Source organism: Vidua macroura, chromosome 15 (genome assembly GCF_024509145.1).
Source record: "Vidua macroura isolate BioBank_ID:100142 chromosome 15, ASM2450914v1, whole genome shotgun sequence".
Lineage (NCBI taxonomy): Eukaryota > Metazoa > Chordata > Aves > Passeriformes > Viduidae > Vidua > Vidua macroura.
The window spans coordinates 18,344,112-18,371,066 of NC_071585.1; the positions used below are offsets into that span (position 1 = coordinate 18,344,112).

Consider the following 26,955-nt stretch of genomic DNA (forward strand, 5'->3'; position numbering starts at 1 on the left):
CTCTGCTGAGCAGAGATGATGAACAGAGAAGTGTTTTATAAAATGGAATCTAAATCTGGATCTGGGAATACCAGATGGTCTCCCAGAAACCTGTCCCAGAAGGAAGTGTGTGCATGTGAGCCTCTCCTCGAGCAGACTGAGCTAATTCAGCACAAGTGCCCAGTGCAAACAGCCCTGCCACAGAATGCCAGAATCACTGAGGTTGGAAAAGTCCCCCAGAATCACTGAGTCCCACTGGTCCAACCTGCCCCACCTTGTCCACCAGACCCCACACAAACCTCTCCAGTCACATCTCTGCTGGATATAAATGTATTTGACTTTTCCAGCCTTTCTTTCCCACTGTTAATTTACTTCCCCTGCTCAAAGAGACACAGTTATGACTCATAAATCTCATTATCAGGCTTTTTTCTTTTTTTTTTTTGGCAGACCTGTTCTGTGATGTTATTTTTGGGCAACCTATGCGTCATGGAGGTGTTTTTGCCAGGGATTTTGAGAACAGGTAGCAAACAGCACTGACAGGGGTGAGAGGGAGATAAACACTGGCCTTTGTTCTGTAGGAACAAACATCTTCAGCTCCCCTTGGCCCTGGCCTCTCCAAGACAGATGCCAAGTGTCACGTCCAAGGCTGAGATCTGACATCACTTCTTCTGTGTCTCACTGTGTCCTTAGGTGGGAGCCAGAGCAGCAGCAAACCTCCCCCTCTGCCCAGGTAAGAGTCAGTTTGAACAGAGCAGGAGAGAAAACAACACCTTGACTTCCATCCTGGAGCTGGACAGTGAGGGGGAGTCGGGAAAGATCCACCCATGAACGCAGACCCCTTGAGCCAGCACAGAGATGCTGGGCTGCAGAAGTCAAGAGAACCTCATTGCTAAAAATATTCAAGAAATAATTGTTTAGTGCCCAGAGAAGCTGTGGATGCCCCTGGATCCCTGGAAGTGTCCCAGGCCAGGGTGGGCAGGGCTTGGAGCAGCCTGGGACAGTGGAAGATGGGGTGGGACTGGGTGGGCTCTGAGGTCCTTCCAACCCAAACCATTCTGGCATTCTGTGAATCTGAGGCACATCCAGACAGAGGTAAAGACAGAGCTAATACAAAAAGTTCTCTGTAATACTTTTACAACAAATACCCATTTAAATAAGAATTTCAATATTCAGTGGTCAAAGTGTCCAAGTAAAATGACCTAATTAGTGGTAAATAAACGTTTGCATCTGCAATTTTTTCTGCTTTTCTCCTCCGGAAGTCCCTGAGCCATGAAGAAGCCCCGACACTACCCACACTTCCCGTGTACAGCTCTGAAGGAAAAGAAGGCAGATTTAGGTTCAGCAGGAAGCCTGCAGGCAGCATTCCCTGTGTGCGTGTGCCTCACCTGGGATTGCCTTTGCCCACTTGACTGCAGCGACCACCTGGCGGCCGCCCAGCATGTTGAGCGTGGAGAGGATCCTCCAGCTGGAGTCGGGCAGGGAGCTGTCGTAGCCCGAGTAGAGCACCTCGGGCTCGATGACCTCGAGCAGGGACACCAGGGTGGGCGTCAGCTGCGGCAGCGAGGCGGGCACGATGCTCTTGCTGCCAGCCGCCTCCGGAGCCTCGCGCGCGCCCGCCGCGCCGCCCTGCTGCAGCCCCTTGATCTTCTTCTTCGTCTTGCGGGCTGCAAAGGGCGGGGAAGGCACAGGTGAGGGCTGGAAGTGACCACACAGGGATAAAAGCAGCGGAGGAAAGGCTGCTCTCCGCCCGGCACAGCTGGCAGCAGGGCAGCGAAACCTGCACGGCGCTGGCTTGCGAAGCCAGGCTCTTCACACTCGTGCCAAGCAAACTTCCAGTGAAAATAATACTTCATGTTTTAATAGAAGTCACATCTATGCCAATGCTTCAGAATGCTCAGTAATGTCTGCAGGTACCTCACGAGGCTGACCCTAAAATACAAGGCTCAATCCCATCGCTGGAAATATCTACAGGACTGCACCCTTTAAAAGTTCCTTTAAATAGCAAACATAGAAACTAGGCAAAAGAAAGGAAAAAAAATATATTTAATGGGTAAGAAGTTACTGGATCTCTCGAGCCAGGGAAAATGTTTTTTTTTTTTGAAATGCTGGGCAGAAGGAACTTTTTCTCTTGCCAGCTCCCTTGCATATAAATCACTGCTGCGTAATTAAACCATAAAACTCATTCGCCAAATAAATAAAACATCACACAGAGATGTTAACTGCAAACTACAAAAAGCTGGAGCAACGATTTTATTAGCATCTTGTCCCTAATGGAGTCTCCTGCTTGGCTCTGGCTCTCCCGGATGCAGGCGGCCACACGGACCTCGCTGCGAAGGGAGACCAAAGGAGCCCAGCTCCTTCCCTGGGTGCCTCAGTTAATGAATTGATTTCTGCTCTGGAACTTCCGAGATAAATCTGCAGCCCGTAAAGGCATCACGTCATGTGGTCGTGCATTCCAAGTCGCTCCTGACCTGTTCAGAACCCCTGAGCACCCAAAACGCACCAAGCCCGCAGTGCCAGCACAGAAATCCCCCCCCGGACCCGCTTCTCCCTCTGGCTGCAGCAGAGCCTTCGGAAATCAACTGCCAAAGACAAGGAATCCTCCACAGACCTTGGATAAACTGCATTTTCCCAAAGTTTTGTAGACCGGCCGCATGTGCCAAGCCTGCCATGAGGGAATAGCAAGAGTTGTTTCCTTGGAGCAAAGAGCTTCTTGTTATTCTCGTCTCAATTTTGAAATGGCTGCTTCAAAATCCTTTCATATTCTGGCTTTTTTTTTTTTTTTTTGCCCCATTATCCGTGTTCTGAAGAGCAAATGAACTGCTTTGACTTAAATTTAGAAGCACATGCCTTCAGCTTCCTGCAGACACCTGGATGGAGTATTTCCAGCCCAGAAAGCCTGATAAAATTATAATCAAAATAAACCGATCTGATAAGACAAATTATTATGCAAGAATTTTTATTAGGCTGTTACCAGTCTTGACTTAGATATATAGTTGTACCTCACAAAAAAAAAGAAGAAGGTTGAGATACTGTATTTCTTTGCAATTAATTTTCAAATAGTAATAATAAAGACCACGAATTTAAAGCCAGCTCCTCAGGGCACGTTACAGGAGATAACCCCCACAGATAAACTCAGCATGCAGAGAAATGCATGCAGGATTTTCTGTTCAAAACAAACCAAACCCCCCAGGCCCCAACCTCCTGCAGTCTGGCATCCACCAGGCTGCAGAGGCTTCCTCCTCCCTGCCTGGGGGCAGATGGCCGAGCACCTGAGCCAGGTGGGGAGGGACCTGCCACCACCCCCGGCAGCCACACGGCCACCAGGCACTGCCCTCCTCAACTGGCAACCAGAACCAGCCCACTGCAGGCAGAGCAGGGCAAAGAATTAGCAAAAACTAAAGATTCCGCAAAAAATTGAAATAAATTCCAAGTGAAGGCTGCAGAAAAAACCTAATTAACTGCCAAGTTTAACTGTAAAATGCAGCATGAAAAGCCAAAAAAATTATGAGCCTTTTTTTTACAGGCATAAAACCTAACAATAAATCTTTTCTTCCAGCACATCACAAAGAGAGAGGGTGCCAAAGAACGCCAATTAACAGTGGGAGTGGAAATGAGAACTCAAGGAAATAAAGGCTGGAGTACAAAATATCATCATTGTGCTGGGTAAATCTCTGGTACCTGCAGCTTGATAGTTTCATGTTTTTCCAGTCCCCTACGCCCCAAAAAATATGCACTAGAAAAAAGAAAGTTCCAGAAAGGGATGATATGCAGGGCCAAAAGGATGACTGATGGACTTGAGGTCTTTTCTAACCTTAATGATTTTGTGGTAAAAAAGACTATTAGAAAATTATCACGTGACTAGAAAGAGCCACTTTGAACTCAGGACGAGAATGGGTCAATTAAAATACTGCATGATAGAATGAAGGAATGAATTCATTCATTTAAAAATAAATTTGTTTTCTACCCAATACCTAACAGTGAAATCCACTGTAGGTACCAGAAACTGAGAGCTACCCAAAACAGGACAGGCTCCTGGAAAAAGTCCAGCAGGAAGTCAGGTGAGTGCAAGGGGCCCAAGGACTGATGGGCTGGACACTGGGATCTCTTCTGACCATTCACTGGTTTGCTATAACCATTGTTCAAGCACTGAGGATACAGCTGGGGCCTTTTCAAAAAGAAATTACTGTCTAAAAAACATGCAAATTTAATTATCTTTTGAACAACAGTCATTCCTGAACTGAGACCCTAAAATAGACAAGATAAACTGGATTTTAGTCTGTTCTGCACTTTTTGCTGCCTCCCAGTTTGCTTTTCTGCATGACCACTTCTCCATCTGTTCAGATCTGTCCCAAAATTCCTTGTTTTCAGGGTGTTTTTCACCCTTTCACACTACTCTGGGTTCTTCCATTTTGTGCTCCTGAGTTTCTAGATTCCTTTTCCCTCTCAGCCGTAAAAGCTTTCCTCTCCCCACCTTCTCCAACAACATAAAAAAAAAACCCAAAATCCACCCTCCAAAACGTCACTGTTCTCTGGGATTCTCTGTGCCAAAATTGAGGCACGCTGCTGGAAGGGCTGCGAGCCACAGGTGGAGAAGGACAAGAGCCCGAGGCTTTCTGTGCTGCACAGAGGGCCAGGCTGCACCAGCCTGGGGCCACCTGGGCCAGGGGCTGCAGGAGCTCTGGGGACCTTCCCAGCCCAAAGCCTCCACAATTCCCTGATCCCACGTCCTAAAGCCACAGGCAGCAACTCTGGTGTCCACTGGAAGTGATGTGGGAGGGAAAAGCTCACAGTGGGAGTACTAAACCTGAGTGTTAGAGTGTTCCTTACTGTGAGAGCACTTTTTCCCAAAGGTAAATACATGAATATCACAGATGTATTTTGAAAACAACTTTGAAGAGAAAAAACCAGAAATCAACCTTAATCAAATTGCATTCTTTCCCACCTCAAAACCAAACCCGTGGGGTTTGGCATTATTTAAGGTGCCTTTAGGCTCTGCTGTTAGGTGTCCTTGCTCTCAGCCACACTGGCAGGGCAGTGACCTGTCCCCGTGGACACCAGAAGTAGGCAAGAGGCCTGTCCTGCTCTGACCTCTGAAGGATGAGGTCCAGCCCACTGGGAGTGTCCAAAACCCAAATCCAGCTCCTGGGAGACACTCTCTGACCATCCACGGCCTTTGGGGATTTATTTCAGAAGCCACTACTGCAGGTTTTGGCTGTGGCCTCCCCTCCTGCACACAGATGATGAGAACAGCTCAACAAAGGGAGCAGCCAGGTGCCAGCCTCCCCTGAGGGGGATGTGCCTGGAGGGCAGGTCCAGTCCCCTGCAGCCCAGGAGAAGTGGAGCTGTGTCCTCCCGAGGGAGGCTGGGAGCAGAAGAGGAAGGATGTGCTAACACAGACACCAGTCTGTGCTTCACTGATCTCTTTAACTTATCACTTACACCTCACCAAGGATGTTAGCACTGACTGAAATGAAATTCTGTTCATCCTTGGAGCTGACAAATACATCTTTGACATTTTTATTTTATCTGACAATTTTGATTATACACGTACTGCCAGGATAACTGCACTAGTAAGTGCTGCGTTAATCTCTGCTGCTCAGGGAAAAATAGCAAACATAAAATGAAGCTGACACTAATAAAAGTGTTTTATGCCATTTTACAACTGCTGATAAATCTCTGGTTGATGTGGCCTTCAGATTCTCAGGAGTCATTCAGGACTCAGCAGAGAATCATGTAGTGGTATGTTTAATTTAACCAACCTTTTCTAGAGAAGTTTTGACAGATATTTAAGAACTATCCACAGCATGAACAAAAGTATTTCAATTTTCCTCAGCTGGAAGATGTAACCCCCATTCCCATCCCTGTGCTCCACGGTCTGTGTCAGGTCACTCAGGCAGCACACCCTCCTACAGGGGTTACCCCTCCCTCCAGGTGTTCTCCAAGAGTTCTGCTGTCCCACATTCCATGAAAAGGCCATGAGATGCACGTGCTGAGAGGAACGAAGGACAGCCCCTGTCTGTGTGCGTGACTCACTTGTGCTGAACACACAGAGCCAGCAAGTGAGCCCAGACAGGAGAGGCTGCAGCACCAGCCCTGCTGTGTCTCGTTACAATGCCCACAGAACGCAGCACAGACCCAAGTTGCCCAGCAGTTGCCCCAGCAGTTGCCCCAGCAGTTGCCCTGGCAGTTGTCCCAGCACTGTCCCAGCATTGCCCCAGCAGTGACCTGGCAGTTTCAGTGCCTCAGAATTGCCCTGGCAGTTTCATTGCCCCAGAAGTGCCCCATCATTGCCCCAGCAGTGCCCTGGCAGTTTCATTGCCCCAGCAGTGCCCTGGCAGTTTCCTTGCCCCAGCAGTGCCCCAGCAGTGCCCCAGCAGTGCCCCAGCAGTTTCCTTGCCCCAGCAGTGCCCCAGCATTGCCCCAGCAGTGACCTGGCAGTTTCAGTGCCTCAGAATTGCCCTGGCAGTTTCATTGCCCCAGAAGTGCCCCAGCATTGCCCCAGCAGTGCCCTGGCAGTTTCCTTGCCCCAGCAGTGCCCTGGCAGTTTCATTGCCCCAGCAGTGCCCCAGCAGTGCCCCAGCATTGCCCTGGCAGTGCCCTGGCAGTTTCCTTGCCCCAGCAGTACCCCAGCAGTGCCCCAGCAGTGCCCTGGCAGTTTCCTTGCCCCAGCAGTGCCCCAGCATTGCCCTGGCAGTGCCCTGGCAGTTTCATTGCCCCAGCAGTGCCCTGGCAGTTTCCTTGCCCCAGCAGTGCCCCAGCATTGCCCTGGCAGTGCCCTGGCAGTTTCATTGCCCCAGCAGTGCCCTGGCAGTTTCCTTGCCCCAGCATTGCCCTGGCAGTGCCCTGGCAGTTTCATTGCCCCAGCAGTGCCCCAGCATTGCCCCAGCAGTGCCCCAGCAGTGCCCTGGCAGTTTCCTTGCCCCAGCAGTGCCCCAGCAGTGCCCCAGCAGTGCCCCAGCAGTGCCCCAGCAGTTTCCTTGCCCCAGCAGTGCCCTGGCCAGCTGGCAGTGTTACCTTCCAGGTTCATGCCCGCCTGCAGACACTTGCGGTAGCGGCAGGCGGGGCAGTTCTTCCTGCGGATCTTGTCGATGATGCAGTCGTTCCTGCCGGCACACAGGTAGTTGTGCTGCCCTGGCACAAACACAGACAGACAAACGTCAGCCCCCCACGGCACAGACCCACTCAGCCCTTCCCTCATGACAGCCAGGACCACCAAAAACCTTCCCTTGCTGCACGGCGTGCCTTGCAGAAACACCCGTGCTCACCTGACTTCACCAGTCCAAACCCATTTCTCATGTTTAGATCTCAAAGCCAATACATTTAGGTAAAAATATTATTTTCTGTTTGTTAACACCAGGCAACTTCTGGTTTTAAAACTATTCCTCCTTGCATTTACCAAAACTGTCTTCTACAGCAGGTTTCCCATTTCTCTAAATAGGCTGACGTGAGACATAAATAATGTGCACAAACACGTTCTCAGAAAACACTTCTACAGAGCACAGACACAGCTTCATCAGCTGGACAGTCATAAAACCTTCCTGTAACTTACAGCCTCACCTGGACAAACCAAATTCTCTGACATTTTTATGGATTCGCAGATTCAGAGCAAAACTGGCCCTGAAAACATGACAAGTTTAAGTACATAAATTAAAATAACTGTATTTCTCAGCTGTTTAGAGCAGGGCAACAGAAGTATCTACTCTTAATTATATGAGTTATGTGAATGAATGTCTGAATGTAACTTATTTAGGGAAAGGTATTACCAAAGAATAGATCCTTCTCCCAGACAGGGGTCAAGGAGCATGTTTTTCCAGAGGGCAGAAAGCTACAGCCTGGGCTTTTACTCTGTATTGCAAAGTACTGACAGTACAATATTGTGAGAAACAAACAGATTTTCCAAATACTGAGTTATTAACAACAGAGTCCAAGAGTTTCTCACAGGAAAACAGCTTGGAGAAGGAATTTCTTACAAGTCAGCTGTGAAAATTATGGGCATGCAGAGTTCATTCCTATGGCTTTGGCCAAACTTCTCCTGTGAAGCGTCTCAAGCTGATATTCCAAGGAATGTTTTTCTGAATGACCCCCCCACCTCTTCCACTCGGGGAAGAGAAGCCTTCCTGACCCTTGTGCCAGCTTTGTGTTTAGTTAATTCAGACAACAGATCCTCCACTCCCCATGCTGGCTGCCAACAGCATCCTAACACACAGGAACACACAGGAAACTGATGCCCATGTGCCAGCACTGCAGTGGAGCAGAGACAACAGCTCCACGTCCCTCCGTGCTGTTTGATGAGACCACAGTTTCACAGCTCAGTACAGGTGAGGATCCACAGGTGAGGATGCTCCTGAGCTGCTCCATTCTGTTCCTAACCAAGAGCTTCCTCTCCACAAACGCTCGGTTTCTTTTATTTACTGCTCACCTATCCTTGCCTTTTCTAGGACCAAGCTACACTATTGCTTTGTATTACACCACACCAAAGCCTCTTGCCACATGACCATTTTGGGGGAGAATGAAGGGAAGCTGGTGCTCCATGCCTGCCTGCTGCCCAGGGACGTGCCAGTGGCCAAAGGAACGTGCTGCGGTTCTCTGTGCTGCTCAAACCCAGACACTGCACAAACACTCTGCTAAAAAACAGCAGTGAGCCAATGCAGCAGTTTCCAGGGGGTCTGGGGCACACTGGGGCATTTTTCAGAGGCTGGCCAATCCCATCCCCATCTCCATGCCCATCCCCGTGCTGCCCACAGCCCCGCTGGTGCCAGGGCCCTGATGCACTGTGGCACCAACAGCTCTGTGCCCATTTGAGCACAGCAGCCTAAAAAAGGTTGGGAATTGCAGACAAAGGACTTTGGAAGATGGAATGGAAAGTGCTGACGAACAAGGCTGATCTGGAGCAGAGCAGGAGGGAGAGGTGCTGGGGAGTCTGCAGGGAGGGAGGTGTGAGGAGCTGGGGAGGATCCAGGTTGGGACACTGGGTGAAGGGCTGGGAGCTGAGCGGGGCTGGGGCTGGAGAAACTCGGTCACGAGGGCGCTGGGCTCTGAAACACCACAAATCAGAACTGGAAAATGCTCTCTCTGGCCAGCCTGGGCTCCTGAAGAAAAGGCCTGTCTGCCTGAAGAACTGCACATAAATTGACAGCTGCTGTCCCACCTTCACCCATCCTCTTCTCCTCTGGTTTTACTCTTTGCTGAAAAAATGCACTTTATATTGACTTCCTAGACACTGACACTTCCAGTTTCTGTGACTATTTCTGTCACAGTACACAGGCCTGGAGGCAAAGGTGGAAAAAAGGGCTTTGGCTAAAGGCCGGATAATAAGTGTGCAGAGTCAGCTTGATCTGAGCACTAACAGGTGCCTGGCAGCCACTAATAAAAAGGATATTGCAGAAACAAATTCTTTTTACATGTGTTCCTAATAAGAAAAATGCCTATAAAAGATAAAACCAAATTGTTTGTTCCTTAAAGTGAGGACTAGGACTAAGGGATCCTGGAAGCAGTCCTGCAAACACCCATGTCATCGAATGGAAGGGTTTAGGGTGCTCAGGCCTTGGTGCTGTGGCCCAGCTGACATGGTGGTGATCAATCAAAGGCTCGACTTCATGAACTTGGAGGTCTTTTCCAACCTTAATGATTCTGGGATTCTGTGAAAAGTGGGATAATTTGTGGCACAGTCAAAATGGAAGTGGAGGTGAGCCTTGAGGAACTGATTGCCACAAGCCTGCTTACATTTTTAGTATCAAAACAGTTGATTTATGGTGTGCCAAACCCAAAAGGAATCACTGGGGTGATTCCTTCCAGTATCAATACTTTTGTGATTTAGTTAAGCTTGAGAATAGGCAAACCCATGGCTATGGCACCTCTCCAGCTGCCCTATAAATTGTCTTCTGAGGGATCTCTGGTGACCATGTTTTAACCAAAGGTACAGATGATTGTTTGCTTTGCACTTGAGCTCATACTGCCTTGTTATACTTCAGCTGCCACAGAGCCAACACCCCTTTGTGACCAGCAGAAACCAGGACATGAGCTTGACTTTCCTGATCCCCCCAAGGGGCTCTGCCCTTCCATGGAGCTCCCCATGGCACCGGTGAGGGGGAGCTGGGGGAAGTGCTGCTTCTGGGGGCTGAAGGGTGGCTTGTCTTTGTCAAGTGTCAGCAGAAAGAGCCTGCTTCAGCGAGGGCTGCACGAGGAAGGCACAAGACAGGAAACCCTGAGGGCCAGAACTAAGAATGATGTTCTTCAGACCTAAGGAATCACCATCTTCTCAGAAACACTGGAAATATGCTCCAGTTTTTCTGCATGTGATACTGAAGCACAGTCAGATCTTGAGGTACAAGCTAGTCCCTTACAAAATGGCTACTGACGCACCCAAAAATCACACAGCCCTTATTCACGTTAGTTTTCCATCATCTCTGTTTTGCAGAATGATTTTCTCTAATCACAACGAGACAGAAATCTCAGTGATCCAATCCCACACGCGTCCCTGGTACCCAGTGTCCCTGCAAATAACACCCAGGGACATGGATGCAATTCAACCAACATTGTTTACAGGAAAACTACAATAACCTCACACACAACAGATTTACCAAGTTCCATGTAAGTTTTCTAAACAAACCAACTAACCTTAAATTGAAAAATCAAAACCTTTACAAATCTATTGCACACAGACAAATATCTGTATAAAAATGGGACAAATAAACAAAAACAACAGTGAAAGAAAATGAAAGAGACAAAAGCCAAAACAACAATAAATTCTTTTACACAGAGTGAATGGGAGCATTTTATCAATGTGAATGGAATCCATGCTTTGCATAATGCACCATTATCAATGTGATTTACTATGACAAGATCAGTGATCTAATGGATGGGATGTTCAGTAGGATTCTGGCAAAACCATGGATGCTGGGCTTGAAAATGGATGATGTGCGTGGGGATCTTATATTTATAAGCAGCAAACTTATATTTATAAGCAGCAAACAAGCAGGTCCTACCTTCCACTGCCCTTTTGAAGAACACTTTGCAGCTGCCACACGTCAGGACACCGTAGTGGCACCCGGAGGCCTCGTCGGAGCACACCAGGCAGAGCTTGGGAGGTGGTCCCGTAGTTGTTGAGGTTGTGGATGGAGAAGAGCTTACATCTGACCTCATTCCAGGGCTGAAACAAAGCAGAAAAATACCTTTAATTGGGATAGAGGCGAGCACAGGGCTCGTACCTGCCGGGAACAGCTTGTCCCCACCCTCGGTGGGGCAGTTCTGCACACAGAGCGCACCAGAAACAGTTAAACAAGGATTTCTGTAAAACCCCACTAAAGCTGTATGGATTTTTCACAGCCTATTTGGCTGCATCAAGATTCCTTCCCTTACACGTTTCTGAAGCCAAGTTTCTTGCACAATTATCCCAGCCTTTAAAATTGACTCTTTAAACACGCTCTTACTCCATATTGTTTCCATTACTGCCACATTCCCTGCAGTCTGCACAAGGGCTCCCTTCCCAGCACCACCACCGCCTTTCCTACTGGGATACTGTTATGCAAGAAGCTGTGCAAATTGGGCCATATAGCAACAAATATTCACAGCAACAAGTGATCCTTTCACCCCAGCAGTTTAGGAGAAGAGTGAGAAGTATTCCTCATTTCAGGACCTGGATGTAAACACCCAGCCCAGCTACAAACGAAGGATTGGTTTGTTAAGAAAAAAAACCCAAATCCCTCTTAGAACAACAAACAATCCTTCCTAATCACCTTGGAGCTGCTCCTAATCCTCAGGGCTGACCCAGCAGTGCTGGGCCAGAGCTCGGGGGCTGATTGTATAGAGCTCCATGGCACCCTTACAGACCAACCATGATTTCATAGACCAACTGTGATTTCATAGACCAACCGTGACCTTACAGATCAACCGTGACCTTACAGACCAACCGTGATCTTACAGACCAACTGTGATCTTACAGACCAACCATGATCTTACAGACCAACCATGATCTTACAGACCAACCATGATCTTACAGACCAACTGTGATTTCATAGACCAACCATGATTTCATAGACCAACCATGATTTCATAGACCAACCGTGATCTTACAGACCAACCATGATTTCATAGACCAACCGTGATCTTACAGACCAACCATGACCTTACAAACCAACTGTGATCTTACAAACCAACTGTGATCTTACAAACCAACTGTGATCTTACAAACCAACTGTGATCTTACAGACCAACCATGATCTTACAGACCAACCATGATTTCATAGACCAACCATGATTTCATAGACCAACCGTGATCTTACAGACCAACCATGACCTTACAAACCAATTGTGATCTTACAAACCAACTGTGATCTTACAGACCAACCATGATTTCATAGACCAACCATGATTTCATAGACCAACTGTGATCTTACAGACCAACCATGATTTCATAGACCAACCGTGATCTTACAGACCAACCATGACCTTACAAACCAACTGTGATCTTACAAACCAACTGTGATCTTACAAACCAACTGTGATCTTACAAACCAACTGTGATCTTACAGACCAACCATGATCTTACAGACCAACCATGATTTCATAGACCAACCATGATTTCATAGACCAACCGTGATCTTACAGACCAACCATGACCTTACAAACCAATTGTGATCTTACAAACCAACTGTGATCTTACAGACCAACCATGATTTCATAGACCAACCATGATTTCATAGACCAACTGTGATCTTACAGACCAACCATGATTTCATGGACCAACCATGTTCTCATAGACCAACCAGGATCTTACAGACCAATCATGATCTTACAGACTGTGATCTTACAGACCAACCACGATTTCATAGACCAACCATGTTCTCATACACCAACCATGATTTCATAGACCAATCGTGCTCTCACAGACCACCCAGGCACTGCCTCACAGCCCTGGAAAGGCCCAGCTGTTGAGTTCATCCACCTCCACGTGAGGAAGAACCTCCTTCCATGGAGGGTGGCAGAGACTGGCACAGCTGCCCAGCAGGTCATGGAGTGTCCCTCTCTGGACACATCCCAAACCCACCTGGACACGTTCCTGTGTCCCCTGCTCTGGGTGACCCAGCCTTGGCAGGAGGTAGGGCTGGATGACCTCCAGAGGTCCTTTCCAACCTCAGCTATTCTGTGATTTCCAACTAATTTTGAAACTCCTAAAACATGATTTCTATACTGCCTGCTTCATTTGAAACTGATTTTCACAGAAAATCCTGTTCACCAGGGTTCCAGCCACTCTCCAGATGAAGCTAGAAAAATGACACTTTTATTTAAGGTTTTGGTGCCTCTCCTTGGAAACTCTCCAGACCATCCACGTTCCCTGATGTGGGCTTAGCATTTGTATGTGGGATGGCTTTTGCATGGAAAATTCCTTTTCCCCTCCTAAAGGAAGTCTGACCAGATTTGGTCACACATTTAAAAAAAACCCCACAGCTCCAACACGCTCACGCAAACCTTAAAATTCCATCCCAAATTAAGACATTCCAACACCTGGGAGCTCTGCTTTTGCACAGGTCCATATGTCCCATCCCTAGAGTGCACCTGAGAGACATCCCATCAGTGAGCCAAAGGACTTTGCCACTGTGTTTGTCCTTTCCTATAGGGATTGAAGCAATCAAAAGACAAGGAGCAGGATCCTCCCACTCAAACACAGAGGGATCAAAGTCAAACCACAATAAATGTGTCAATGAAGTTCTCACTGTGACAGAAATGGAACCAGAAGGCAGAGAGAAGTGACAATTACTTGCATTAGGGGGAAAAATGAGACAGCACAGGCAGGCAAAGACCTACGGGATGTGCAGACCCCCTAAAAGCAGTGTCTGAGGTGGGGAGAAGCTGAGCTGTGTCTCAGAGCAGAGAGGGCTGGGCAGAAGAGAAAACACCACACAGGAACACAGCAACAGCTTCAACGTGCTGCAAGAGCAGTGGGAAGAGGAGAGCAGAGTAAGAGCAGAACAAGGGTGGTGCAAAGCCCTCAGTAGGAAAGGCTGGCAGCAGGAATGGAGGAGAATGAGTCAAACTTGAGGAAAAAGGGAAAAAAAAGGCCCCTCTTTTCCCAAAGGGAAGAATGCTTCTTTCCAGAACTTGGAAAAGAACTCAAATCTGTCACATCGCTCCTCGGCGTGCAGAAGTATCCGTGGAATGCTCGACACGTCTCCTCCGTGGCTCTGCCACGAGGCTGCCAGCCCCCACAACGCGTCTGTCAGCTGGAGCAGCGCTCACTGGTGGGCTGCATCCCTGCCCATCAGCCACGGCACGGCTTTCCTGGCTTCTCCTGTTAATTACTCTTCTTCTAAAGAGCAGCGTGCTTTGACAAACCCCTCTGGCTGCACCAGGCCAGAGGTGCCTGAGCCCTGGCAGAACGGAATCCAAGCCAGTGGCACGCCTCCACGTCCACAGAACACACAGCTTTAGTTACAGGCTCACCCTGCTTTCTGCCCTGCCTGCCTCAGGGGCACACACCTCTGGAACAGCTCTGGGAGGATGGAGGGGCACGGAACTGCCCGGCTGCAGCTCCTGGCTCTGCGGCTGCACGAGCTGAGACCTCATGGAAAGGAAGCTGAGGATTCACATCCGTTTCTGCTGTGCTGGCTCTGGCTCTGCTGCTCCGTGGAGATCTCAGAAGGAGCCCAGAGGCGAGAGGAGAACCTCAGGCTTGAGAGCCAGCCTTGGTTCTTTGCTCTCTCACAGCTTTCCTGTCTGATCATCAGACAAGGAATTCTGACCTCAAAGCTTTGCTTGCTTTCATGTGATACACATATTACTTTCTTCTTTCATGGTTTTTTCCTTCTCTCCCCAGCTGACTGATACATTTGGAAAAAGAAATTTATTTCTCTACTTTTAGACTGTCATATGCAAAAAAAGCCAAATAAAAAACCCAACACTTACCTCAAATCCAAGCAATACTCCTTCTACAAGCAGCAGTCACTGTCTGGCTACTCTAAGATGCCTTATTTTCTCTAGAAATTTAGGCCCAATAGCTCCTTTTCTAAGACCAAATATCTCAGATTAAACAATGAAGTACAGGCTAGGAGCTATGAGTTTAAATAAGGAATTTATAACTTGAGAACTTCGCTTCATTAAAATTATTAAAAAGATGGAAACAGCTTTCTATGTATAGTTTTGAAGACAGCCAATTTAGATACAAAAATAAAACTCTTTATACATCTCAAATTTCTGACAAAAGCATTTTTAAGGAAGCATTCATCAGCTGTCAGGGGAAACCATGACAGCGCCAAACATATTCCACTGAAACTTTTCAGTCACCTTTAATTTTTAAACAGGGCTCATTTTCTGCACCAGCACCACAGAAAATGTAATATGAGAAAGAAAACAGATGATATGACTTCTAAAACTAAAAATAAATGATTACATTGATTAATACAGCAGTAGCCAGCAATCTAATCCGGGCTGCAGGCATATCTTCCCAGCCTGGCTGTATCAGATAAGGGCAATATTTACTAACCGTGTGGAGAGCTGCCAGACAGCCCCGCGTGCAGAGCAGCACCAGGAGGGATTGCAGGGCAGCAGGGCTCCCGCAGCAGCCACAGCTAACCAGGCTGACATTTCATAGAAACCTCTCCCCTGTAAAGCTATACACAGCAACAGGCAAATGACCACTTCCTAAGGAAGAGGTAAGGTAGGGAAATTACACTCTGAGATAATATAATAATGGAGTATGTTTCAGTATGTACAGAAATTGCTTTCAGCTCAACAAAACCCTAATAAACTGCGAGTCTTATTTAGATAAAAGAAAAAATCAAGCAGCACAGATGAGAGAGGGAAAAACCTCCCAGTTTTCAGGGTTCCAGATCGGTAAAAATTTGATTAAATTTCATTTTGGGAGGCAAGGTATTGGTATGGGGTACTAAACTGAGTACATTCCCATGTATTTTTCAGAAATTATTCATATATAATCTGATTTTATTTATTTGTACAGATGTGCTTATCATTGCCAGTCAGTGGAACGTAAGGGGGCAAAATGGGAAACCTTAATGAAGGGGGTGAAACGGGGATTTTAATGAAGCAGGCAAAATGGGCTTAACGAAGATGCCGCCCCAGTAATGAGCTCTGCAGAAATCAAGCTGTTTAACTAAAGCCACTGCAGGGTTAATCATTCACCAGACACTTCTGCCCCGGCTCAAGGGTCACCTGCAGCACCTGGGTGGGTGTGGCAGCGGCGCTGGGGAGGGCTCCTGGCTCCTGCTGGGGGATGGACACAGCACAGCCTGGGCAGCAGGACACACGGACAGGGAAACAGGGACACACGGACAGGGACACAGGGACAGGGACACAGGGACACATGGACACAGGGACACATGGACAGGGACACAGGGACACATGGACAGGGACACACGGACAGGGACACACGGACAGGGAAACAGGGACACATGGACAGGGACACAGGGACACACGGACAGGGAAACAGGGACACACGGACAGGGACACAGGGACACACGGACAGGGACACACGGACAGGGAAACAGGGACACATGGACAGGGACACAGGGACACACGGACAGGGACACACGGACAGGGAAACAGGGACACATGGACAGGGACACAGGGACACACGGACAGGGACACAGGGACAGGGACACACGGACAGGGAAACAGGGACACACGGACAGGGACACAGGGACAGGGACACACGGACAGGGACACATGGACAGGGACACATGGACAGGGACACATGGACAGGGACACAGGGACACAGGGACAGGGACACAGGGACACATGGACAGGGACACACAGACAGGGAAACAGGGACACACGGACAGGGACACAGGGACAGGGAGACAGGGACAGGGAGACAGGGACACATGGACAGGGACACAGGGACAGGGAGACAGGGACAGGGAGACAGGGACACACGGACAGGGACACAGGGACAGGGACACAGGGACACATGGACAGGGACACAGGGACAGGGACACACGGACAGGGACACATGGACAGGGACACATGACATGGACACACGGACAGGGACACAGGGACAGGGACACACGGACAGGGACACACGGACAGGGACACATGGACAGGGACACACGGACAGGGACACATGGACAGGGACACATGGACAGGGACACAGGGACACGGACACACAGACAGGGACACACGGACAGGGACACAGGGACAGGGACACACGGACAGGGACACACGGACAGGGACACATGGACACGGACACATGGACAGGGACACACGGACACGGACACATGGACAGGGACACAGGGACAGGGACACAGGGACACGGACACACGGACAGGGACACAGGGACAGGGACACACGGACAGGGACACATGGACAGGGACACATGGACATGGACACACGGACAGGGATACATGGACAGGGACACACGGACAGGGACACATGGACAGGGACACACGGACAGGGACACAGGGACAGGGACACACGGACAGGGACACACGGACAGGGACACATGGACATGGACACACGGACAGGGACACACGGACAGGGACACATGGACAGGGACACATGGACAGGGACACATGGACATGGACACACGGACAGGGACACATGGATACACAGACAGGGACACAGGGACAGGGACACACGGACAGGGACACAGGGACAGGGACACACGGACAGCAAGCACCAGGCTCTGGCCCTGCCCCAGCCCTGGCCACGGAGCAGATGCAGGGGAGGAGGGATTCACAGTGTGGAGAAATAACCTCGTCCCAGTGCAGGGGGCACTGCTGAGGAGAACATCTGCTGGGCTCTCTTCTTCTTCTCCTTGCTGAGAAGGGCAGAAATGCCCAGCACACAGAATGGGCACAGCCCCACACGCTGAACCCAGCAGCACTGTAATGTAACTGAAGAAATACAGCACCCTCGTTACTTTGCATTATTAAATGTAAACCACGAAATGAAATGAAAATTACTAAATGAAAATCACAAAAGTATTGAGCTTCCAAGAGCGGGTTTAGATTAGACCTTGGGAAGAAATCCCTCCCTGGGAGGGGGGGAGGCCCTGGCACAGGTGCCAGAGCAGCTGGGGATGCCCCTGGATCCCTGGCAGTGCCCAAGGCCAGGCTGGGGCTGGGAACACCTGGGGCAGTGGGAGGTGTCCCTGCCATGGCAGGGGAGGCACTGGATGATCCTTAAGGCCCCTTCCAACCCAAACCATTCCATGATTCAGTGATCCTATGAAAAACAACTCTAGTGAGACAATGGCAAGGAGAACACTTTCAGGAACCAAAATTACTGATCATTTCCAGCCTGCAGCCTGCACCCCTTTCCACCAGTGTGTGAAAGGGATGGCCAGCCTGGATCACATGCTGTCCAAACAGGAGGTCACTGCTGACACACCCAGACACCAAAACGTGGCCTGCCACACATCAATGGACTCCTAAAAGCAAGTTACTTATTGGTGTAAGTGGTATCACCAAACTAAGAGTAAAGAAACCATTTTCAATGTCATTGCCATCTGGGCCTCCTCCTTATCTTCCAGCAATGAGAACAATGTAAACACTAGGCTGTGGACACTGCCTGATTACATTTTTTGAATTGTTTATTTATTTCTTCATTAACTAGAGAAACTATTAATTATTTTTATATCCTCTTAGGCAGGGAAGTAGTCTTGAGTTCAAGCAGGAAGAAATTTTAATCCAAGACTGTTGACATTAGACTCGTCATGACTATTGAAATAGAACTGTGTTTGCCAATTTGAAATAATTCCAGAAAGGCATTTTGCTGTGAACCTGAACCATTAGTTTCTTCTGTCTCTTGAAATGTTTTCACTTCATTTTGAAGAGACTGAGAATTGGTAAGAACCCAGGTTTTCCTCCCGGGCTGCCTGAACTCTGCAGACACAGAGCCAGCCCTGGCTGGGTGCCACAGAGGGGGCACAGAGCCACTGCAGAGGCACAAAGCACATGGTGACAGACCCCAAGCCAAGGTGTCCTGGGGTGCTGACTGCTCATAGAGCCACAAATCCTCCCTCACATAACTTCCTTACAGACCCACCCATTCTTCAGTTCTCTTTCCTATTTTCTGTTTAAAATGGAGGCCTGGATGGTTTCGGTAGGAGTGCAGGTCTTGACGACAAGCACGTCCACAATGATGCCGTAACAAATGAAAAATCTACTCTGGAGTATTTAACCACAGCCTGTAAATAAAAGCCCCCAGCATTTCTGGTTTCCAGCTGCTCTGAGAAGCAGGACGATTAACACGGTTTCCTTTATCGCACATCCAGATAAACACTGTATTAAAAACCCCGATAAGCCAGGAAATCAGATTTTGAACTAACGGTCTCGTTTCGTGCAACATGCCCACGACACGGCCCAGATAATGCCACCGTGAGGGATGTGTCACTCCGGAAGGCCACGGCCGAATTTCCTTCACTGCCAGAGCCAGAACCTCACGGCACAGAAACTCCTGGTGGGCAGGAACTGTCCCTCCTCCTGACCCTGCCACAGAAAATATTGCTGGGGGGCTGCCACAGTTCTAACAGAAACATTTAAAATACAAGAGACATGTCAAGCAGCAAATCCTCGGGATCATCCCCCACCTGCAGAACACCCCGTTTACCATCCCGTGCCACAGCTAAAGCTGGCTGCAGGACTCGTGGGTTTGCACAGTCAAACAAAGGCTGCTGGCAAATGCCAACAGCACGGAAGGAGAGGAGGAATCTGCAGGTTGCCCACAGAGCACGCGGAGCACGGCCGCGTGAGCTCCCCACGGAGCGCCCAGCCCTCCCCTCGCCGCGGCTCTGCCCAAATCCCCAGAGCATCCCGCCGAGCTGGGCTCTCCGGAGGCACCGAGGAGCCGCCGGCAGTTCCCGAGGCACCGGCCCCGAGGCCAGCCCTGGCCCTGCTGTGAAATGGCGCCCGCTCCCATCTTGGCATCACCGGGAGCGACGCCGGAGCGGCCGCGCGCCCGCTGGAGCCTCTCCAGAACGTAAAGGTTTCAAGGGCACAGGCAAAGCTTTCTTGGAATGGATAAATGGTAATTGATGTTGCAGCTGCAAGCTCAGCCAGAGCTCTTGGGATTTCAAATGTACTACAGACCTAAAGCATTTATGGCCAGAATATGATAATTAAATTATATGTTCTAAACTTTTATATTTATTACAGTGCTCCAGTAAAGCAGCCAAAAAGTCTTACCTTCAAGGGTAGAATTCATTTCTATATGAATCAATTTAGACATACTTTTCCAAAGCTTTGTGCTGTTTTTTAAATCTCATTCACCCTTCCTTCCCTAAATAAAGAGGCACAAAAAAAAAAAAAGACCCAGACAGAAGCCAGCACCTCTGTACTTAAATACAAACTTTACATAAAAATATGGAATCAAATTATCCTGAGCCCTACAAATTGGTTATGCTTTGCTGGATGTAAAACAGCCTGTATTTATAGCCTGTGGATCATCTCAAACCTGAAGGCACAGGGACACACTCCGTGCTCACAGACTGGGGTGAGCCAGGACCAGGGCAGCTGTAAAACAATGCATTCTACAATAAAGTGCAGAAGTCTGAATAGAATTAGATTTTTTTTTTTTTTTTAACTTTCAGTGCATCCCAAGAAATGTCTCAGCCTGGAGAAAAGGAGGCTCCAGAGGGACCTTGTGGCTCTGCACAACTCCCTGACAGGAGGGAGCAGCCAGGTGGGATTTGGCATCTGCTCCCAGGGAACAGGGACAGGAGGAGAGGAAATGTCCTGAAGCTGGGTCAGGGGAGGCTCAGGGTGGACATCAACAGGAATTTCTCCATGCAAAGGGTGGTTGGGCATTGGAAGGGGCTGCCCAGGGAGGTTTGGATCCCCATCCCTGGAGTGTCCAAGGCAGGGCTGGAGGTGGCACTCAGGGCTCTGGGCTGGGGACAAGGTGGGGATCAGGCACAGCTGGGACTCGATAACAATAAAAGTCTTCTCCAGCTTCTGTGGGTTCTGTTTCAGATCTCAGCATCCCAGAGCTGCTTTACCTTTCTTGGAAGCAGGTTTTTCGTTTTCTGAACCTTGCAAACTCAGCAAGAGCCAAGATACTGCCCAAGAATGTGTTGTGTTAACACTGACCCTTTAACACACCAACTCCATGGGCCAGCACTGGAATTCAACAGCAGCAGAACTGCACTGAGACTGAGACTGCAGTGATCACAAGAGATTCATGAGCTCAGAGCAGCTCACAGCATTTTGGCTCTTCCTCCACAGTCAGCATAGATCGGATCTGACCCCTTATTCCAGCACACATTAATGTTGTAGCAGAGGAACTGAACTTAAAATATTAAACAGGACTTGTTCCATTAATGACCTCAGCGTGAGCCGTGTCCAGTGCTCGTGTCAATCACAGGACTGTGTGCAGGCTGCCAAAGTGATGCTGCTAGGAAAGGAGAGAGGCATCTGGAAAGCTGATTCTAACATACATGGAAAAATATTAATGATACAGAAAGAAAGGCAGTAAAATATTAAACTAAACTGCAGTAGAATCACAGAATCCCAGAATGACGTGGATTTTAAAGGATCTTAAAGACCCCCCGCCATGGGCAGGGACACTTTCCAGCATCCCAAGGTGCTCCAAGCCCTGTCCAGTCTGGCCCTGGACACTTCCAGGCACCCAGGGGCAGCCCCAGCTGCTCTGGGCACCTGTGCCAGGGTCTCCCCACTCTCAATGTCCCATCTAGCCCTTCTCCCTGGCAGTGGGAAGCCATTCCCCTTTGTCCTGTCACTCCTTGTCCAAAGTCCCTCTCCAGCTCTCTTGGAGCCCCTTTAGGCACTGGAAGGGGTTTCAAGGTCCCTTGGAGCCTTCTCCAGGCTGAAAAGCCTCAAAGCTGCAGTATAGTCCTTCCACAGTCAAATAACCATCGAGATATAAATAAATTTAGACTTGTAATTTGGAAGTTCATTTCTCCTATTCTGAAAAAACCCAATAAAATCAAGACTCTCCTGCTGCCAGTGGAACAGTGGTCTGGACCCAGAGTTGTACCAACGTGGACACACACACTTATTCACCAGCTCATGCTTTTAGCTGCACTGCAGAGCTAATTCCTGCTTTACAACAACAGAAATCAGAAGAAATATAAAGAAAGAAACTAAAAGTAATGTGACTCAAACACAAACAACAGAGCAGAAATAGCACCTTAACAGAGCAGGAAGAAGGAGAGGAGAAGGGAAAGATGGAGAGGGGGCAAGAGAAGCAGAAAGGAATGCCTTTTCCTTCATTCCTCCTCCAGCCCTTCCAGGAAGCTCTGTTCAGAGGGGAGGTGATACTGAAGCAACTGAGGCTGCTGAATTCCTCGGAGCACAAAGCCCATTTCCCATTTCCCCATTTCCCCATCCCTCTGGAGGGAGCCCTGCAGGACACGAGGGGTCCTCCCCGGCACGGGCTCTCTCAATGGGAGGCACACATTCACACGTGCAGCACTCCAGCATGGAATGTTAACCAACGTGCTGCACTCCGGGCTCTGCTTCAGTGCAGATCCACGGAGAACAGGGACGGGGACCGGTGCCAACTTTAGGCTTTGGCCTCGGTCCAGTTGGTGCAGGGCCAGGATGACTTGGTCGACTGTTGAGTCATCGGTTGGTTCAATTGACATTATTTTACATTTGACTGGTTATTGTTCTTTAAACTTTGAACAGAAGTCCAGAAGCTCAAAAAACACCAGTGGACCAAAAAGAAAGCGGCCAAAACAGAGTTTAAACAAGGCATGTAAGCAAGAAAAATACTCTCCTTAAATGACAATTGCTTTTAGCAGAAACTACTAAAAAAAATCAAAATCCTCTTGTGGTTTAAAACATGTCTGTGATATTCCCAATATCTGCAGGAAGGAAAGCAAACATTTTCCCCCAAAATAAATCAACCGGTGAAGGAGAACTGTATTTTTAACAGCAGAATATTCCTGAAATTTTGGATGGGCGTTGGGCACACTGGTCATTTGCTTCAGCCAATGCTCAACCTACAACTGAAAATGAAAAGATTTAACCCCCAGAAGTTACTGTTCAGCATGGAAAACACCTTCTGTTTGGCAGAAGCGAAGCCCATGAACTGTAGTGGTTTGTTTCCACGTGGATGTGACATGAAGTGAGCTTGTTACACAGATAATTTACATTTACCAACAGGAATTTGTACTGCAGGTTCATTCCTGTTGTTTTCAAACTGTTTACTAAACTCACTGTGTTTTCACGCTAATTTCAGGTATGCATTCAGTACGTTTTCATCTCCTGAGAGGGAAATTCATTGTTATATCCACTTATTTTCATCACCAGCTAAAGAAATCGCCGAGGAGGAGCTGGAGCTGGCTTTAATGAGCAGCGGGAAGGGAGGCTGGGCTTTGCTACAATAAACCCGCCAGGACAGAATCAGCTTTCGTGACGGCTTCCAAGAGCGTGAAAAACAAACAAAAACCAATAAAAACATCATATCCTGGGTACTTTGCTGGAAGACAGAAATACTTGTGATGCTTTTGAGATCTTAGTCACAAGGATGACGACTGCACGCTGCTGCCAGCGCCACGGGCCCGAGCCCAGGTGCAGCCCCAGCCCGTGTGGATTATGTTCCCCATTTAGTCATGAGCACTAACGTCACTTCAAAGGGTAGAGATTCTTCTTTACCATCTGAGGGAACGGGAATTCTTGCAGGAAAGACAAGGAGCAAATTCAAAATTCCTTAAAAATGACATAAAAATCAGAGAGGTGCTGACGGGCGAGCATGGTGATGGCTCAGGGCCCTGAGGGAGAGGCCGAGGCCTCCCCCAAACCCTACAAAAAGCTTTTCTTTCCTGTTCCACATTTAGTTCTTGGTGCATTTTATCTTTCATATCCAGATCAGGGTGTCTACACAGCAGAGCTTAAAATGGAGTGAATCTGTTTAAAAACCATCTCCCAGACTCTTACAATGAGTTTTGCCACCCTTCAGAACACAATTTCACTTCACTTTAACTGGCCCCTGACACAGTGGATGCAAAGAACAAATACGAAACCACTCTTCCCCGTATGAACAGGAAGAAAAGCACGTCCTAAGTTTGCTTATTGACACAAAATCAGCCACAGAAACTTGTGTAATATTCTCAGAAGGCCAAGCAAGGAGTAACACCCCAGACCTCTATGACATGCATATTGTATATAATTTCCAAGGCACGTTAAAGTCAACTTTATTGAATTATCCAGTAGAGTGCTGTAATTACTTTTGTCAACACTGTTAAGCAATTACAGATACAATTTCTGCTATAACATGCACACACAGTAGGTTATTACCTGCTTTTATTTCCACTTGGCAACCATGTCACACACTCAAGACTATAAAGATGTTTCACCACATCCCTCCTGCTGCCCACACCCGGCCTTTACAGGCAATTCTCACCTTGGGGCTTTGGGCTCCCTTGTGGTGTGCTTTTTTCCCCCCCATGATACTTTTAGCTCTTGCCTTCTCTCCCTCTCCTGGGCTTCTGGTTTTATTTTGTCCACTTTCCTGTGTCCTCTCCCCTCCCTGTCAGCTGAAGGAAGCTCTATTCCTTCCTCGCTGAACCTCGCACTGTTTCCTGGCCACATTGTTCGTCTCTGCCTCTTTGTGTATTTTCTCTTCCTGAGCAGCACTGGGAACCCCTCCCAATTAAACTCCATCTGTAAACTTCATTAATGGGCTGTTTACCTCTCTCACACAGCCACCACGGCAGGGACAGACAGACAGACAAACCCCGAGGTCTCCACACCATCCCTCTCCTCCGAGAGCACCTCGGGGCTGAGCTCACTGCAAGCGTCCAACAGCAGCAACCCCAACATTCCTTCTGAAAAGTATTAAAAACTTTCCAGCTGGGAAACTCTTTTCTTTTCCTGAATTAGAACATGTCACAACAGCTCAGATCAAGCATTTTAACTGTGGTCATTACTCAAGATTTACTCAATGGAGTATACATTGCATTCACAGCTGCAACAGGTTTGGAAGTCATCTGAAGACTGTTCCAGTAAGAGAGCTGTTGTATTCCTTACAGAAGAATTACTGGGTGTTTACTACTGAAATGTGGGAAAGGCAGAATTCACTGCATGCTGGGTTTGGGGGTGAGCTCACTCTACTCAGCACCTGAAGAAAACAGGTGTTTAATTCCGTTTTAAGACTATGTATTAGTCCCTAAGTCCTTATATCCTTACACAAGCATAATGAGACAGGAGGTGACAGAACAGGTATGGCAATCTGTTTCCCATATTATTGATGAAATCAAACTATATAAAAATATCAAAAAATGCTCTTTGAGCTGCAGCTAGGAAAGGTTTCAAAGCTATGGGCACCTGAAAAGAGTGTAGCAGGGACAAAGCCAGACTCAGGATAGGGCAGGAAAAAATGAAAGTTCATCAGCCAATTCCTTCAACCCACCAGGTGATCAGTCAATCCAACAATCCCACCTTTAAAAAATATTAACATAAAGCAAAGGAGAAAAAAAAAAGATCCATTTCAATCAGACATTACTGAGAAGACCTCACTGGGGTACAACTTCATTTACCTCAGTCTCAGCTTCATAATCAGCTTTTTCAGCAGCAAGTACCAGAGAAACAAACCAAAGCAGCACTGAAACTCCCAGGGTGCAGACCCCATACAGGCACATCAAACAAGCTTCCAAATAACAGGGGACGCTGACATTCACAAAGCCTTCAGTTTACAAATGGAAAGCACATGGAGGGGCTTTTATCTAAAACACAACATCCTGGTTTCAACAAGCATTTCTGTCTTGCTTTAACAGTACAATAACTTCAACTGCTACTGCATCTTTGAGAGATGCTGATCCACTGGCGTGGCCAACTCCACTGCTGGGATGAGGTTCCCTCAGAAAAACAGCTTTTCTACCCTTGAAAAGCTTCTCTCAGATTCGTGGGGCTTTAGAGAAATTGACCCCGAAACAAACCACCTTTAGGAAACAGCAAAGTGGTTAATTTTTCCTTGTTTTTAACAGTGGTTCAGGGCGAAGCAGCACGTGAGATCCCAGACACATCAGCACAGCCAGGGCTCCGAGAGCAGAGGCTGGGACCAGCCTGGCTCCCCAGCACAGCGCTCCCACCCAGGCTCTGAACAGCCCCCAGAAGGTGCAGCCACCCCAGGAGTATTTTTAAGGTGCAATAAATACATGTATGACCAAAGCATCGCTGTATTTCCAGGCTAAAACGTGTCTGATGAAGTCCAACTGCTCTTATGTCACTTACATGTTCTGTCTGAGAAACATTAAACAAAGGTCACGCTGGCAAACGCGTTTGCAACAGGAACAAACCCAGCTCTGACTGCACACTTAACTCTTTGTGAGGAGAGGGCTCTGCTTGAACCTGCAGATAAAGCCTTGTTTGGACAGGGATTCACCTGGCACGGGTTTGTGGCTGCAGGTGCAGGGATGTCAGGTGGGACCCGTGGGGTGGCAGGTGGGATCTGCTGTGCTGGCCCTTCCTGGGAGACCAGGAGCTCCTGGTGCTATGGGGCCATCCCAGAGCTCCCCAGGAGAACAGGAGCTCCTGGTGCTATGGGGCCATCCCACTGATCCCCAGGAGAACAGGAACTCCTGGTGCTATGGGGCCACCCCACTGATCCCCAGGAGAACAGGAGCTCCTGGTGCTATGGGACCATCCCAGACATCCCCAGGAGAACAGGAACTCCTGGTGCTATGGGGCCACCCCAGAGATCCCCAGGAGAACAGGAACTCCTGGTGCTATGGGGCCATCCCACTGATCCCCAGGAGAACAGGAACTCCTGGTGCTATGGGGCCATCCCAGCCATCCCCAGGAGAACAGGAGCTCCTGGTGCTATGGGGCCATCCCAGAGATCCCCAGGAGAACAGGAGCTCCTGGTGCTATGGGGCCACCCCAGAGCTCCCCAGGAGAACAGGAGCTCCTGGTGCTATGGGGCCATCCCAGAGATGCCCAGGAGAACAGGAGCTCCTGGTTTTTATGGAGTCATCCCACCACACGTGGGGCTTTTCCTTTCCACCCTGCCTAGGGAAGTTTCCACTATCCAATCTACTCGTGGCAAGGTAATAAA

General features: G+C 48.6%; 1 protein-coding gene across 3 annotated transcripts in view; it reads right to left on the reverse strand.

Moving 5' to 3' along the window:
• The window catches only part of NR3C1 (nuclear receptor subfamily 3 group C member 1), a 69,360-nt gene that overhangs the window by 17,209 nt on the left and 25,196 nt on the right, over window positions 1-26,955 (reverse strand). For all 3 annotated transcript variants that reach the window (XM_053991021.1, XM_053991023.1, XM_053991022.1), the window contains exons 3-5: window positions 10,968-11,131; window positions 6,997-7,113; window positions 1,365-1,643 (exon numbers count right to left, since the gene is read on the reverse strand). In XM_053991021.1, coding sequence (XP_053846996.1) covers window positions 1,365-1,643; window positions 6,997-7,113; window positions 10,968-11,131 — 560 coding nt within the window. The remainder of the gene's footprint in view (window positions 1-1,364; window positions 1,644-6,996; window positions 7,114-10,967; window positions 11,132-26,955) is intronic.